The sequence below is a fragment of the Zonotrichia albicollis genome, chromosome 4 (assembly GCF_047830755.1).
Source record: "Zonotrichia albicollis isolate bZonAlb1 chromosome 4, bZonAlb1.hap1, whole genome shotgun sequence".
Classification (NCBI taxonomy): Eukaryota; Metazoa; Chordata; class Aves; order Passeriformes; family Passerellidae; genus Zonotrichia; species Zonotrichia albicollis.
This window is the reverse complement of record NC_133822.1, coordinates 8,508,023-8,525,708: the sequence shown is the minus strand read 5'-3', so window position 1 is coordinate 8,525,708 and position 17,686 is coordinate 8,508,023. Positions and strand designations below refer to the sequence as shown.

The following is a 17,686-nucleotide window of genomic DNA, read 5'->3' as shown; positions in this document are numbered from 1 at the left end:
TCATTGAGCTGCATCACATGGAGAGATGTGGAGTACAGCAAAGCTGAACCTATTTCCAGACATGCAGAGCAGTGAAACCAATCCTGAAAACTCAGTCAGTATCTGTGTGCCTGTGACACCTGCTGCTGTCACTGCAGCTGGACAGGGAAGGCTGTCTGCAGAAAAACCCACTTTGCATCCTAATGATATCCATCAGTAAAGGCCACTGGAAAAGGGTCAAATAGCAGGAACTTGTTCAGTGTCAGGGAGACCTGGACCACACAGAGCAGTGACAGAACAAACCACAGGAGGCTGCAATTAGAGCTGCACCTGGGGGTGTAGCCATGAACACTGCTGCTGATTTCTTGAGTCTTTAGAGACAGAGCAGAAATCAGTGAGTCAAGACCAGGTTGCAGAGCCTGACAGCTCTGGGGCTAAACTCACTGATGCTTCGTTAGCAAAGCTTGCAAGCTCTAAGCTGCTTTTAGAACTCACTGATCATGAGACTTCAAAATACTCAATCCTGACAGCAAATATTAGGCCAGCAACACACAGGTGTTGGTGAATTTGACTATTTGCAATTCCATCTGAGAGATGGGATCTGAGAGAGATTGGAAAGGAAAGACATGAAACAGGCCTGACCATGTGTCCACACCTCTGTGGGCATCCTATAGCAGCAAACAGCAGTTTCTTCTCCAAATTCCTCCAAAAATTCCACTTGACTGCTAGGACAAAGCCAGACTGCTCCACCAGTAGGTCCCTCTATGAGAGACCAAGTGGATCTAAGGTCTCTGGGTGAAACAATGTCCTGAGAGTCCAGGTGATTTGAGGCATCCCATGGGACAAGCACGTTACCAGCAGCTAAGCTGACACACACGGACACTCCAGACTATGTATATACCATTATTTTACCAGACCACAGGCAAGAGTTTAACCTGTCCTTTGATGCTAAAACCAAGGGACATGACACACTTCATACCCATGCAGCCAAACACTCCTCTACCTGAAATAGAGATGGTTGTATCCACTGCTCCTGGGCCATGGTATCATCTGAATTATCCCTGGGTGCTGCAGGGACAGTCATCACAAGCTTAAAGTATGCCAGAAAGATTATTAACAACTAAAGAGATGGGTTTATGTTGGGACAGTGCTTCACCCTGTGTTCCAGCAGCATGGAAGTGTGGAAGCAGCCCCAGTGACCCCATCAGACAAGTGCAAGGAGCTTATCATCTCAGCAAAACACATCGCTTAGGCAGACCCATTATCTGGCAGATTCTTACAGAGGGTTAAAGGCTGCAGAGAGGGCAGGCAAAGGACAAGCCCAAAGCCACAGATTTGATACTGAAAGCAAAACTGGGAAAGTAATTGGGAAATGAATTCCTGAAAAGAACTACCTTGCTTTCAAATGCAGGGATAGCAATAAGGTCGGTGAGCTTAAAAATAGTACCTTGCCTTCTACTTACTTTTCCCTCCTTATCACATGGGGTGTGGATCTGGAAAAAGTCTTTGCTTGTGCATGGAGGTCGCTCTATGCACGCACTGGATCCCTCCTCTAAAAGAAAAGGTGAGAAACAGGACATTAAATCATCAAATGGTCCCTAGAAACAAACATAACAAGCTTGAAATCTGGAGGTTAAAATGAGTCAGCAGAAAATTATAAACTGAAAAATCAAGCTTTTAATGGTGTCTGCCCCTGAAATGAAGCAGGGGAACAGGGGAAATACCAGCTGTGAAACACTGTCACACTGAAATTCACTGATTCAGTGTATTCAGGGACAATTATTAGGAAGAAGTTGCTTACTCTGAGGATGGTGAGACACTGGAACAGGTCACCCAGAAAAGTTGTGAACATCGCATCTCTGGGTTAAGGCCTGGTTGGATAGGTATTTGAGCAAACTGGTCTAGTGGAAAATTCCCTGCCCATGGCACAGGGCTTGGAATGAGCTTATTTCTAAGGTCCTTTCCAATCCAAACCACTATGATTCCATCACACCCTCCCCACTTCAAACAACAATTTATACAGTTTACAGAGCATGGAAATATTTTCTTACTTGATAAGGAACACAACCACTCTAATCCTGTAGAGACTTCCTTACAACACTGGCCCAATTTTTTCTCTTGCCAGATAATTTTGTAGTATTTCCATTCCCACTGTGAGCAGAGGCCCAGGTCCCCATGCATTTGCAGCCATTGGTGATAGCTGGTGCTATCAGTAACTGATAGGTCAGTAAATGATTCTTCAAGAACTTTCTAAAACTACTACAAGGAAGAAATTTGGAGACCTTTTGACTATGAAGAATAGATTAGGACCATGTCATTTGAAGATCACCACCTAATCATAGCTGGAAACACAGAACACTTTGGGACTAGGTTTTGCAACTAGATCACTTCATTTTCCCACCCCACAGGAGGCAGGGGCAAGCCAGGAGGGAGAGTTTGGAAAGGACATCCTCAAAACATGTTAAGGCTGAAGGCAGTGATGAAGCAAATTCCTGTCATTGCCAACTCATAACACAAATTACCACGAGAGGGCACAGCACCACCACTCTATTCTTCAGAAGAACTCTTCCCCTTCCTGCTCAAAAAGGCCTCCATCCCTTCATGCTAGCACTGATGGAACTAACAACGTTTGATTGCGGCCCATTATGCATCTATGTGCCCTCTGCATATTTTGGGAAGTCAATAATTTCCCCTTTAGATATCAGCTGGAGACTGTCACTGCTGGATACAACCGTGCTCACATCTGAAACAGCCCATGACTGCATATACTCAGACCTTCCTGGTTTTGCTTGTCCCACTTGGTTTATGTACCTGCATAATAAATTTCTTCTTTACACTTGGTGCACTCTTTAGCCCCTTTCTCAGAGTAAGTATCTCGTGGGCACACCTGGCAGCCAGAGGCACCTGGTTTGTCACTGAAGGTTCCAGGCTTGCACGCGAAGCATTCAGACGTGTACGCAACTCCTGTAAGAAAAATTCTGGGTAAAGCACTCAAAGAGACACATCTGTAACTGCTGCCTACCTGGGCTTATGGCTGAGAGCACACTGTGGGAACCCAGAACATCCCTCTGGCTGTCCAGGATGGCCAAGACCGCTGCCAGGGGGCTCAGAAGCCCTGGTATGGAGCCCAAAATGCCTGTGGTTTTGCTCCATACCCATGGAGGAAATTACCAACCTTAAATGAAGATCAGCAAGCCATGACAGTTTATGTAGAATAACAGTGAAGTTATCACAGCGTGGAAAAGTAGATTTTAGGGTTTCTGGTACAGGGATTCAGGAGGCAAAATGGAGGGAACTGTGCATGTCCAGCCTTTCTCCTTCTTCTTGGCCTCCGTCTTCTGCTGTGATATTGGCACTTACAGATTGGTTTAGATTAGAAGCTCACTGTCTAACATAGGTGATAGGTGTTGGAGAGTAATTGTAAACATTGTACACTTAGTTTTTAGTATAAAAATATAACACTGCCCTGGGGGCAGGCAGAGTGCCTGGAACTGTCCTGCTGGATGGACCTTGGCAGGGCAGGAGAAAATTTTTTATAGATAAGATACAATAAACAACCTTGAGACCGAGAAATTACTCCTTCAAGCACTCAGGTTGGGAAAAGAAATTTTTAATATTCTCGGGGTCACAGTGACCCAAAAGACCCCGAGAGCAAACCAGCTGTATAAAACAGCATAAAAATCACACTCAGTTTCACCATTCACTTAAGACACTTTGGCTTTGCTGACCCATAATTTAAGTCTTTAATGTTTATACCTCAATAAAGTCTGACCCATCTGAGAACCTTATATGACACTCCCAGTTTTATTACACTTAGCCTAGGACCAAAAGAGCAATTCCAGGAAAAAAGAGGAATCTCAGGAAAAACATCTCAGGAAAAAACATTTGAATATTAATTCAACTGTCACTGTTATGATATATATCCAGTTATCCCTGTTGAGAGGGTCACCAAAAACCACCTTCTTTCTATCCTACAATAAAGAAAACATATTTATTCCTTTTTCTCTCTCTTTGCTAATCCAGTCTTTTCCAGTAGATGGCAACATTTTCCAGATAAACTAATTTTTCAGCCTTTCCTCACTGAGAAGTTTTGCTGTTCTGTTTCTACTCTTCAGAGGAAGAGACAGAGGGCAAGGGGCTAAAAAAAACACTTCAGTGCTGTAGGCACAGCAGCAGAAATAACACTGGGCAAACAGTGTGACAAAAGAGTGAGATAAAACCTCAAAGACAAATTCTACTTACCTTCAATTGTGATGTTCTTCACTAAAACTGGTTTTACAACTTTGGAGCCCATGAGAATCCCTGTTGTTCTCCAGTATAATATATTGCTACCTGATTTCAGAGTTACCTGCAACAACACATGTGAGTTAACAAACATCCTCTTGCCAAGACTTTGTTTCATTTCCTACTTCCATTCAAATTTCTTGCATCCTAGCAGCTTTTCCTGTGCTGTTTATTGGGTCAAGAGGTAATGGTAAAACAATAGACAGATGTTGTACAGACATATCTGAGGAGTGCCAAAATGTGCTTTATGGAAATGTTTCTCAACACCCCAGTTGGAAAAACACCAAGAGCTGTTTCTGACCTTGTTGTAAGCAGAATTTGGAAAAAGCTGTTCCTGTCTTTATCCAATTACCCTTGGCACTCAAGAGCTTTTATCTCCAGCCTTATGTTCAGATACAGTCAATCAGTTTGTTTTTAAAGCCTTGAGATACTCTTTCATAAAGAAACTCAACAGGACCCAGACTTTGAAAATCCAGTTCACAAGTGAATTTTGTTTATAGGTTTTAAAAATCAACTTCTATCTGCATGTAACACCACAGTATCAAGACCAGTAAGCCAGACACAATCCACGGCTATCTCCAGCAGCAGTCGCATCCCTCCTGCTCATTTCTGACTGCAAACAGCAAATGAGATGCAGAAAACAACCTGGTTTCTGACTGCCCTGACCCACTTGTGTTCATGGCATGGTGCAGCGAGTGACTGCACAACCCCTGTGGAAGGGTGGTGGGTTGGTGGCATTGTGAATGAGATAAGGGGCAGTAAGAAGGCAGGAAACTCCTCCAACAGCAGTTTTGGTGCCTTCTGCCTTCAACTCTCTTGTGTAACTATGGTCTAACTCTCATCACTAAAAGCAGCAGGTTCACCAAGCCCCTGCCTGGCCTGGTGTTCCATATCTACTAGCCCAGTACAAGATGTTTAGTCCAATAGCAGGATAATGGCCTGAAAGTGCTGTATTTTCACACAAGAAGAGGGATAAACTCTACCAGCATAAGGGTCCAGGATAATGCAATTTACAGCAGGCCTGGCAGGACCACAGTTTTTGTTCACCCAGGATAAAGAGTTGAAAAATTTAGCTAAGTGGAAATACAGCATATTGTATCTCCCACACCCAAACATCTGCTACCCACAGGGGCAGAGGAGAGCTGAGCTATCATGTCTAACAGGGGAACTGGGACCATACTGAAACAGGCACCAGGTTGTGTGAGGTGAGGGACCCAACACCAGCTCCAGCAGCAGGACTCACCTGCTGAGAGCAGAGACTGCAGCACCTGGAAAATTGTGCTCACAGAAGACACCTTGGCAGGATTTACAGAAAAAGCCCTTCAGGACAGACAGAATCATCATCTCACCTAGCCCATGTCTACATTTCAATCAGCCATCCCAACACATTTTATAGACAGTGAGGACACTTGCACATCCCAGATGAGGAGCTCAGATGGCACCATCTCCCATGCAGATTGCCTACATCCCTCTGGTCACCCAAATCAGCGCCCTGGCCTTGGATCTACCTCTCAGCTCATGCCTCTCGTCCCATCTCAGCCAGCTTTCCAGCCTCCCACTGTAACCTGCACTGGTTTTGCACCCGACCTAACAGGCACTCCAACCAGAGCTGCCTCAGGAACACAGTTTCTCCTCCAGGAGGAAAAGCACCCGATGGAAAACAGAGAGTGTGCAGTTGCCTATGCCCACAAAAGCCTTTTTCTTGTGGCACAATGTCCTCTGTGCTGGGCCTTTGCTGATATGGCTCTGGGGACAAGGGTGTGATGGTGTAGTGGGAGCCAGGCCTCAGCTGATGAGCTGGTCTGCGCATGATCCTGTGAATGTAATGTTCACAGGGCAAACTCAGGCAGCCAAAGGGCTCCTACCCCCAACACAGACAGGCTCATATCCCTGCTGCAGGAACCACCCTGGTGCTGCCAGCTGGTTTTTCACACAAGCCCCCATGGAGCAGAAGTTGGGTGCAGCCCAGTTCTTCTGCACACACTTGGGAATGAAATGCCCATCCTGCTTGTCTCCACATGCACACCCCACTCCCACTGCTCTGCCAAGGCACTGAGAATAATCTTGTGCTCTCATGAGCAAACAACTGTTGTACAAGATTTCAATTACAATCATGCAGAGTGATTGTGGCATGCAGATTTGCATAAATCTATTCAACCTCATAAAACACTTAATTCAAAGCCCATGGAAATCAATACAAACTCTTGCATCTATATAATTTCCTTTATGATCAGCTCCTTAGGGATCTCCATGACTTTTCCCCTCAGTGCTAGGAAAGCTCTGCTTCTTCAAATGCATTCACAGGAGCTGGCCCATGTTTGGTGTCTGGACAGAGGAAATTACAGACATTTAAAAATGGAAAAAAACTTCATTGAGGAATTTTTCACACACTTACAGAATGAGAGCCCCATTCCCCGTTGTCTGTGAGCTTCACCCATTTGTCTGCTGTGGACTCCATTTCTTTGCACTGGTCATTTTGAATCTGTTAATAAAAACACAATTATCAGTGACTTCAATCAGGTGCATCTCTCTGGCAGCATAATGACTACTGGGAATGATAAGATTCAGTTCTGCTCCTCTTGTCTGCATATTTAGACAGCTGCCTTACTTGTGGCAAGATAAACCCCAAACTTTCAACATCTGCAACAGCTTAACAGTGCCTCCACCAGCCCCCTCTGACATAGATGGTAAAAAAAGAGCAGGATGAGATGATCTCAGGCTTGTCCTCGTGCTGTATGGGCAGACAAGGATGTTGAGCATCTTGTCTTGCTCCTTTATCCTTCTCCTGAGCCTACCAAGACTTAATTCTCTAAAACCCAGAGGTTTCTAAGTCATAGGGGAAGCAGGAGTGGATGGGCCAAAGCTGGAAGACAAAATGTTATCTCTACAGCCAATAAGGGCTTTCCCTTTGGCCTGCTGCCACATGGCCCAGGGATGAGAGTAAAGCTTTCAAGGCAGAGGCAACATGCCATGGGGAGTCTGTCCTGGCAGAAGTGGGAGGCTGTCTGTCCCTTGCCTGGGTCCAGGGCAGCTCAGAATCATTTCCTTACAGCAGGGTTTGGTGCAGCTCTTTCTTCTTATACCTTCTCAGATGAAAAGGTATCAAGTTCCCTTTGAGGCACAAGATCACATACTCAGCTTTTATTGCACCAGGGAGAAAGGCCACTTCAACACTTTCACACACTTGACCTGGAGTCAAGGATCCTCCTTAAAGTTGCTCCAAATCAAATCTGAAATAAGCTGTGCAACTCCACATCCTCCAAAGCATCTCTACACTCAATTCCCACCTAGACCAACTGCATTGAGGAAAAGAGGTGTGAAGAAGCACCTGTGTAGAAGGAAAATCCCTAATTATCTTGTGCAACCTGAGCTACAACACCCTTTTGTCTTGGTTCCCACCTGCAAAGAGGAGGTAAGAATATACAGCCTCTTCTCAGCAGATGTAAAGGGCTGCAATATGTAAATAGAGCCAAAGAAGGGCAGAAAAAACACCTCACCATTTCCCAGTGAAATGGTGCCACTGGGACTGAAATGCCAATGCCACTGCCACTGAAATGCCACTGTCCAGAGCTAAAGTGTCATTGTTAAATATATTTCAGCACAAAGGCATGCTGGAGGGAAAAAAATGACTTTTACAGGAGAATTAAATATGGTTTCCCTGAAATACTGAGGCTGACTAGGAATTTATGAGCATTTCTATAAGGGGCTGCAGCACTCATTGCTTCTTGAACAGGGAATGATAAATTCAGAGAAGGCGAATGAGTGGGATATGGACAAAAGCAATAATCAAGAAGCCATTCTCAAAGCCAGTGCTCACAGAAACAATATATTTACAGATCCGCCAGTCAGTCAAGCAACTGGAGCTGGGATTCATAATCCTGGCACACTCACCTGACAGCAGAAAGCATGGTTGCTGCTTTATTCCCATGAAGAAGGCAGGGTAGTCTAATACGAAACAGAAATGCCTAAGTAACATAGCCTGCATGGTCTGTTATCCAAGTGCAGCAGCAAGCTATCACACTGATGGAGCAGCATGAAGGTGCCTCCAACAGGTAATTTTTGTCTTCCTTTTCTGGCTCTACTAAGGATAAGACACTTTGCACTTTTCCCCAAACTTCAATAAATGTTAACCAACACCAGCTAAGAGTTCTCACTCCTGTGAGGTGCCATGAGCTGTGTCCTTCTGATGAAAAACAGAGCTTGTCAGACAGGTAAAGGGGCAGTAACAGAGGAGACTGAAAACTTCCAGTCATCTGCCTCTCTGAGTCACCCTCCCATCACATTTTTTCTGTCCCACATGGCAGGTACAACATGACAAGGACAGTGGAACCTTCCAAAGCACCTCAGTAATGTGGGGCATTTATACCCCACTGCAAATCCTGGTGCTGGGAACCCTCCAGCTCACTGGGCAGCAGCCAGTCCATCCAGGTGGGCAGAGAAGGGCTGCCTTCCCCATTCTGCTCATTGCTGACCAGAGAGTTCCAGCAATTTGAGCACACCATGGTGCAAGCCCAGCCAAGCTGTTCCCATGTCAGAGCTAATGATCCCCAGCCCCTCCTTTTCACAGCATGGACACATCCTCAGAGACTAATTCTTGCTGAAAGCCACCTGAATTTCTCCTGCTTTTCTTTTCATCTTAATTACTAAATTACTAGGACACAAACTGACCTAAAACTAAAGGTTTCCACATAGTACCACCTTGGAGGAAGTCTTTTTACATGTCAAGTCCCTTCAAAGACATCTCAAATCAGACACCCCTAAATAGGAGCATCTACCACCAACACCTGTCTTGCAAAAGGATGGACTAAATGGGGCAGTCATGATCCCTAATGGCAAAATCCCAGTGCATGGCAGACAGAATCAGTTCAGACTGAGTTCTGAAGATAAATAAATGCCACAAGACAGTATAAGTGACAGAAATAGAAGCAGAATTTTTTATATCGTTCAGAGATAACAAGTTATGGGCATGCAGGGAACTTAAAAGGGAGAAAACTGCTGCTAATGATCTGGGGTGAATTCTTGCAAAATAAGGTTGGATTCACCATTTTAAAGGCCTTACAAAAAATTCAAAGAAGATGTTGTTGTCAATATACTGGTACTCAAAGAAGACAGAGCCGGATTTCTTCAGGTGCACAGCGTAGATGAGAGAAACCGTACAGTCATCCCTGTTGGACTCGATGTAATTCCCTCGAGGTGTCCATGAAGAGCTGGGGAACATAAACAAAACAAGCCTCAACTGAGATCACAGATACTGAAGAGACTTTTTGTACACTAATACACAGCAACATGTTACATAATAAAGACCCCTGAATCCCAAAACAGCTAACTGCAGTGAATTTTTAAAATTATTACAGGATCTCCATTTATTTTTCAGATATAGTAAATGTAATAATTTTATTTTATATCTTTATATATAATTTTATATAATAATATATATTATATCTCATCTATTATGTAATATAATGATACACAATATAATATATTATATTATATATTATTTTGTATAACAATAAATAATAGTATATAATTTTATGTACTATAAATATTTATTTTACATATAAAAACATATTTCAATAGAAATTATATATGCATTATTTATGTATAATTAATATATAAAATAAAATTATTAATAATAATAAATATATAAATAATCTTTCTAATAGTATAAATAATAAATTAATAACAGATAATGTAAATTCTCTCTATATACAAATTATTTTATATATTTATATATAGTATATCATAATATATAATAATATATAATAATTTTTAATCATTTTATTTTATATCTTTACATATTTTTATATGCTACATTAATAATATTAAACAATATTTTTCACTGAAACTGTGCAAGGGAAAGGATATGGTATGAAAAATTTAGGACTCAGCCTATATAAGAAAGTTCTATTATCCACAGGTTCAATATACCTTCAATTACACTCAGAAACAGCATTCTGCAAGCACCACAGGTCCCTAAATAGGCCATAAAAGGACCTTTTACTATAAAGCCACATTCACTATACCATGACCCAAATAAGAGCAGCTCCAGGCTGGCCTTAAACTCAGTGGCTGCTGATGAGCCCAAGGAGACCACGGTGACAGCAAAGAGGTGGGGTACAGATTTCACCTCCCAGCCACCCTCCTTCGCCATTAGCAGGGCTGGCTGCTCTCTGCAGAGCTTAGGTGAGTCATTAAGCAGCTTTGTGCTGCTGAGCTGTCCCAGGTTTGCCCCCAGCTGCCCAGGCCAGGCGCAAGCAGGGCTCCTCACTTGTTGCAGCTGTCGGCTTTGCCCTCGGAGGAGCCGAGTGCCGTGTCCATGAACGTCGCCACGTTGGAGAATCCTGCTGGCAGCTCATCCCACTCGTCAAACTTGATCCCACTGCCCAGTGAGTAGGTCCCCTCTGCACACTTGCTGCACACCTGGTTCTTCATCTCCAGGTACTCACCAGAGGCACAGGAGAAAGCTGGGGAGACAATAATTTACAACATAGGAATGAATTCATCAATCCTTATTAATTTCCTTCTTTTTTTTTTTCTGCCACTTAATTAATTAAGATTGAACTGCCACTAAAGGGAACCAAACAGAATGTCCCAGTCCCAGGAACATAACAGCAGAACTACCAACATCATCAGCAAAATTGAGATGTTCATCTGGGTTTTCATTGGAGTGGCAGCACTAAAACCAAACCCCAATGACAGCTCCTAATTGAAGCTTGCTTCCATTGGCAAAAGAAGATTTTTAGAAACAAAATCTCTATTGACAGATTGTGTCATAAAGCAATTTGTGAAAACGAGGATTTATAATAGTTCTCCTTACACTTGCTCACCCAACTGTTACACTTTGAACTCAATTAAAACCACCAGTACTTGAGAGCCAGAACAGACTTTTCTACTCACCTAGGCTAAGAAGGGCACACAGCAGCAGGCTGAGAATCATATAACACTACAAACCTTGCCTGAGAGTAGCAGACCTAATCCAAAGACCTCTCTGTGTTTCTCCTCACATGAACTACCTACAAAGCCTCAAACATCTTGCCTGATAGACCATGTGGTCTTGGAAAAGGTCACCCACAGGGTTGTGACTAGAAGATGAGGATCTTTGATTAGGGTGACATTAACATGCTGAGAAAATAACCACTGGTTGTCAGCACAGCAAAGACATTATTCAAAATCTGTGTAATTAAGGGAAGTACAATTAGGAGGTATATTCACAAAGTGCTTTTTTTTCTGATGTCTCTACAATTATTTCCTCCTAACAGCTGTATGCTCCTTGTCCCCCGATCACATCTCTGCCTGCTAAGGGAAGATTATTCCCATTATGAAAGAGATACCTGAACAGTAGCTGAAGTCCTGTCAGCCCACAGAGTCCCATGCCTGTGTCAGGAATCATAATTCCTGCCTGGACACTCATTTCAATGGCATGCCATCCCATTTTCCCTCAGTACCATGCTGCATCCTGTCCTCTTTGAGACTGAACATCCTGAACGAAAAACAAATGAGCACTTTCTGCAGCCCATAGTACTTCCTACAATGTTTGCAGGTTTTTAAACTACGCCAGTCAAGCCAAAGCAGGATCCAGAGCAATGCACACAACTCACATCCCAAGAAATGATGGGATTTTCTTCTGTTTCACACATGCCACACTGCACAGTGACAGATCTTTCAGACACTCTCTTTGACAGACATAAACTCATTAGCCTGGGAAACTGCAGGATGAGAGCAGACTGGCAGCCACAGTGGTGAAACTGGCCCAAAACAATGACGTCGGCTGAAGTCCCAGAAAATGTGGTTCCACAGATGTGCCAGTGTTTATCTAAGCTGCAGAAAAACTTGCTTTATTGTAAGCACTTTGATTAACTCATGGCTGTGTAACATGAATCTCCATCTGAATCCAACTAACAGTTCTGGCTCCCATTTCTGTCCCAGTACCAGCAGGATTTCTTTCTGTAATTGTCCTTAGTGCATGCCACTAGAAAGCAGATTAAAGGTCTGTTTTGATGGAGTGATCTGCCAAAGGGTCATTTTTCCTTCTTGGCCCTATCAGTATACTCTGAACTTGAGACAGATTTCTAACCCTGTTGCTCACTGGTGATAGACCAAGAAGGAAAGTGGGCAGGATCCAGGCAGAGATGGGTGTGGGGTGGGAATAAACAAAGAAATCCTGCCATGATGGATTTCTGTGAAAGACTGACAGACAGACAGAATATCCCCCCTCAATAAGGGCAAATGGTTCATTATAAGCAGTGGTACACAAGACAGAGCTAACACCCCACCTGACTGACTGTGTGACCTCAGCTCAAGCCATAGGATCTCCCTACACGTGGGGTGGGAAACAGCTTCCTTCAGAGATTTGGGAAAAAAAGCACTAAACACATCCTTGTGTGTCTGAACTGTGACCACACTTTGTACAGCTTTTCACCTTAAATATATAAAGATGTCCTGACTCATGGCTTTAGTATAATTAATAAATCTTGCTTTATTTTTTTCTTTTGAAGGGTGCAGAGAGAAGCTAACAGGCAGGGAAGCAGAAAAGTAAGCTCTCTCATGACATCTTTGAATTCTTTAATAGTTTCAACTTTTTTTTTTTTTGTTTTTAGAGAAAGCTAAATAGCAAGAAATTGAGAGTACTGCTTAGCCATTCCAGAATCATGAAATTCAACTAAGGAGTCAAGAACCGTGAGCAATTCACTGCCACAATGAAGATGCTGAGGGCAGCAGAGCCTCCTCTTCCATCACAGTGAGGCTGAGCAGAGATTTTTACTTTAGCTGAACTAATATGTTTTAACCCCTTGCAAACTGTTCATTTGAGAGAAATAAAAGAGTACAAGAGATCAGGCCAGCTGCTGTGCAGGACACATCATCCATCTCTCACCTTCCAGAAAATAGGTGAGCCTTTATTTTATTTAGGTGGGGAATTACCTTCTTTCCTTGTAAGAATTGTATTTAACAGGCAGCAGCATTTCCCATCAAAACACATTCCCCTGCAAGCAAACTGGCTCTGAGCATGCCAGCTGCTTGCCAGGTTCAATTTGGGGCTGAATGTGGCTAATGGCAACATGAACCACTTTCAACATTGGAACAGATGCAGCATTTGGTCTCGTTCCAGCTGGAGAAGGGTGGGGAGGAAATCCACTGTGTGGTGAGCATGAAGATGGTCTCCTCTCCTAGAGTCCCACAGCTTGGTCTTTCATCAAGGGGGAGACCAAAAACAGGGCAAACTTTCTTTAGTCTAAATTGCATCATTTCAAGAGTTCATCCCAGCTGGAGACAGGGAGATCAGTCACTTGTGGAGGGACAGAGCACAGATCCATCCCAGGGCATCCCAGGAGCTTCTCCTTTCTCATGGCTACTCCATATCACTAAGACATAGCTGAGCACAGATGCAGCACTTCCCAGCAGCCACAGAAATAGCTGGAATTATTGCAGCACTGCTGTGTTTGTGAGGGTGACACACACGAGATGCTGCCAACAAGAAGGACTGCATCACAACTTAGGAAGTTAAAGAGTGATGCAAAGTTTTGGGAACACAAATTCTGTATTTTAGGTGTGTGCTCTGATTTGTCCTCCACTTAATCCTCTCTCTTCAGAATCCAGAGGAAAAAATATTCTTCCACATTAGAGGAAGATTCTGTGAATACCCTTGACCCCAGAGACCATTTGTTTAGGCATTTGATACATTATTTTCAGAGAAACCATCTCTACTGAATAACTGGACATCACTGTTTTCTGTCCCTCTCTAACTGCAAACTTTACTATTACACCTCTCAAATATCAGTTTGGGCTGTTACACCCCAACTTACACAGAGCAATGCACATTGTGAAGAATGAATGTGATCTTTCTTTCTGCAAAGAAAACTCTGAATGCATGAAAAGATTTCATAATTTGCCCCATCATGGGCATTTTAAAAATTATAAGAACATTTCCAGAGGCAGTTAGGAACAGCATGACACACTGTGGTGCTGGATACACTGCTGCCTTTGGAGCTGATACAATTATTGGTGATTTGAAGCTGCAGCTTTCCTAAATAACTACAGAAGGAAAAAAAAAAGATGCTGTAGTTTGTAGGTGACTAGTCTTTCTCACAAAGATGTTGTAAAGTACAGTTTAACTAGACATTGCCACAGGCAGCCACACATATTCCTACACACATGCAATAAAGCTGACAGCGTATGTATGCACTTAATAAAAAATTGACATGAGACCCAGTGCTAATAGCTACCACTGTATAAGTGTTGTCAAACAGACCTCATTACATTCTTTAAAGAGATTACAAGTCACTTGATGAAGGTGATGGAGTGGACGTGGCATTCATATTTTCTGGAAAAATCCCTTTGCCCAGGATTTTGCTCCTGGGAAGGTGAGAAGCCTCAGAGAAAAAGGAAAACAATAATTATCTGATTTGCTTCTCCTGTGTTGTGCTCATGTGGAATGTGGTTGGAGATTGTTTCCCCACAGGTGATTGTTTCTTTGGATTCTGCTGTGAGTTGTTTTCATTCAATGGCCAATCAGGGCCAAGCTGTGTCAGGACTCTGGAAAGAGTCAGGAGTTTTCATTATTATCTTTTTAGCATTCTGTAAGTATCCTTTCTGTATTCCTCAGTATAGTTTAGTATAGCATTCTTTATTATAATATAGTATCATAAAAGAGTAAATTAGCCTTCTGAAAACATGGAGTCAGATTCTTCATTCCTTCCTGCCACGAAGGACTCCACAAATAAAATAGAGTGGATGTCACAGACTCAAGGTTGCTAACACAGTTAGCTTAGTTTTGCATGTCACTCTGATGAAGAAAGGTGGGGAACACCTTAAAGGGATTGAGAACTGCCTGAGTAACAGATCTCAGGTGGGGCTGTTAGAAATTAGAAATTATCCTTGAGCAGGGAGGAAGGGGGCAGTTCTGCCTGCCCAGGACTGAGTCTGATGGCTGCCCACATTTTTCTCAATGATCTGCTGGCAAAAAGAAAAGGAATGGTATCAAGATTGGCAGGGTAGAGGCTGTTGCCAAGCCTGAGCCCACTCAAAGTCAGTGTGCTGACACTAGTGAGATCTGGATCAATTCAGAGGTGCAGGTAGAGATATGTAGGATGAAACATGTATTACAGAGAAGAATATTGTTATAATGCTGCATATAGATATGATTTGGCATTTTTAGGAGGTCAGTACAAAACAAAAGGATTTCAAATGGTTTTAAAATTAGAGGTAATGTGCTCCAGTGAGAGATCTGAAGTGCTTAATCTAGTTAGTTTATCACAAGAAGATTGCAAGTCAACTTGATTAATATATAAGCATCTCCAGGGGGAGAAAACACAAGATCCTGCTGCATTTTTTAATCAAGCAGACAAATGCATGAGAAGAGCTACCTTCTGGAAGCTGAACCCAAACAAACTCAAATTAGAAATAAGGCACAGATTTTTAATAGGAGGAATGACTGACTGCTGGAACAATCTGTCATGGCATGTGATCGACCCTTTGTCTCTCAAGTGTTTCATGCCATAACTGGATAGCTTATGGAAGAAAATCTCATGCCAAATACCCATTATCAGCCCCTTCATCAGCCTGGCTGGGTGTATTTTCATGGTCTGTGAGGTCAGACCAGCAAATTTAATTACACCCCTTAATCTTAAACTCTGTGAGTCAAGATGAGTGGTGCCCTGCCTCCCTCCTAGGACACACCATGAGGACTGGGGCATTCTGTAGCAGGAGCCCACAGGGTAACCACTTCCAAGGAGTGCTTGTAATCCATCACTTGGCAGATCTGATTGCACTTCACAATCACTTGCCAGACATGGAAACAGCTCTCCAGAGGCCAAAACAGACCATAAACAAGCTTGTCTAATTTGCCCTTTGACTGCAAGTCTCCTGGGTCACATTGTCTTTTAGTACAGCAGTGACCCTCCTGGTGATTTTGGTGCACTAGGAACAATATTAGCTGGCACATTTCTCTTCTATTAAGTGACCACATCATTCTCACATTGCTTAACTCTCTGATGCTCCAGCATCAGATCAGGACAGGATTACCATAAGCAAAGATTGCCAAACAGAGTAGATCCTCACATGTATTTGGCTGCTCAGCTTCTCCTGAGCTCTGAAACTTTCCTCTGGAGTGTTTTCTCATGTCAAGTATCTTGCAGATACTGCCACATTGTGAGAGGGATCAGAATATTTGAGATTTCACCAGAAAATTAACCAAAGCTGTCTCAATACCCTGCATCCTCCAACACCAAACTATAATGTATTCAATTGCTTTCCTCCCTTATGCAGCCCTGGCCTCTAACTCTTCCCTCTTTCCTCATCCAGCTTCCCATCCCACTTGGACCCACTACTTCTACCTCCACCACTCTTCTCAGCAGACTTTTTCCTCCAGACTTTTCTTACTTAAAACTAAAACTAAACTATCTCAGGTCTTCTGTTTATTCTGTTGCCACTGAACACGTGCACGTTTATGTGTATTGTTCTGTGTTCCCCCGGCTTTCAAAAATTAGGATTAATTAAAAAAGAAAAAGACACAGGACTGGACTTTACCAATTTGTACAATGTGGAGAGCTTTAATGTGGAGAGCTTTATTAATAGTTGGTTAGCTGAGAAAGGCCATGCTGACATATTGCCACTGGTCAAGCTGAGAAATCAGCAGTCAGCAAGCTGAAAGGAGATGTCAGCAGCTTGCAATCAGTGGCCTTGCTGCAACATGGAGAAAGGGAGTAGAGATTAGTCCTGAATATCTCCTAAGAATATGTAGAAAGTATCAAAAGTAGGACCATAGGAATGTAAAAGTAGGTGTAACTGCTGATATGTAACTAACCAATCCTGAGCTCAACTTTTGCAATATGCATGAAGTTAATTACGAACTGTATTTAACCCGCTGTGCTGATCAATAAAATTGGGCCTGTGATGATCAACCTGATGTCCTGGTCTCCTTCCGTCGACAGTACAACATCAGAAGGGGATAGCAATTGAGCAGTTTTACACAAATCAATGAAAATACAAAGCAAAGATAATCTGAAGCACTGTTTTTCCATCTCTCCCCTCTCCATTGCTGTGTTGTTCATCCAAAGCCTCAGGATCTGGGATTCAGGTGATGTGCTGCCATCCCCTGCAGGCAGAGTCAGGCCTGAACTGTCTCAGCCTCCCATGGGCAGAGGTGGAAATGTGAGGTTGGCAGCATCAGGCAGCTGTGTCCCAGAACAGCTGCTGTTTTCAGCAGACACATGGCACAAGCCTGGAGGGGAATCTGCGGACAAGGACAAGCACAGGAGGCTTTTCAGTGATACCCTGGGGCATCAGGGTCCACACAACATGGAACCAAGGAGCAACCAAAGCACAGAATGAGGAGGGAAAAAAAGAGAGGAAGACAAAGGAGGAGAGGAAATCATTGCTTTATTATTAATGTTTCCTATAATCTTGCCAGCTTCAGAATGTCTTCTGT

General features: G+C 43.1%; 1 protein-coding gene across 1 annotated transcript in view; it reads right to left on the bottom strand.

Moving 5' to 3' along the window:
- ELAPOR2 (endosome-lysosome associated apoptosis and autophagy regulator family member 2) overlaps nucleotides 1–17,686 on the bottom strand; it is a 111,009-nt gene that overhangs the window by 26,077 nt on the left and 67,246 nt on the right. Inside the window, exons 3-8 of the mRNA XM_005489289.4 lie at nucleotides 10,532–10,727; nucleotides 9,323–9,470; nucleotides 6,659–6,745; nucleotides 4,222–4,327; nucleotides 2,791–2,943; nucleotides 1,443–1,531 (exon numbers count right to left, since the gene is read on the bottom strand). Coding sequence (XP_005489346.2) covers nucleotides 1,443–1,531; nucleotides 2,791–2,943; nucleotides 4,222–4,327; nucleotides 6,659–6,745; nucleotides 9,323–9,470; nucleotides 10,532–10,727 — 779 coding nt within the window. The remainder of the gene's footprint in view (nucleotides 1–1,442; nucleotides 1,532–2,790; nucleotides 2,944–4,221; nucleotides 4,328–6,658; nucleotides 6,746–9,322; nucleotides 9,471–10,531; nucleotides 10,728–17,686) is intronic.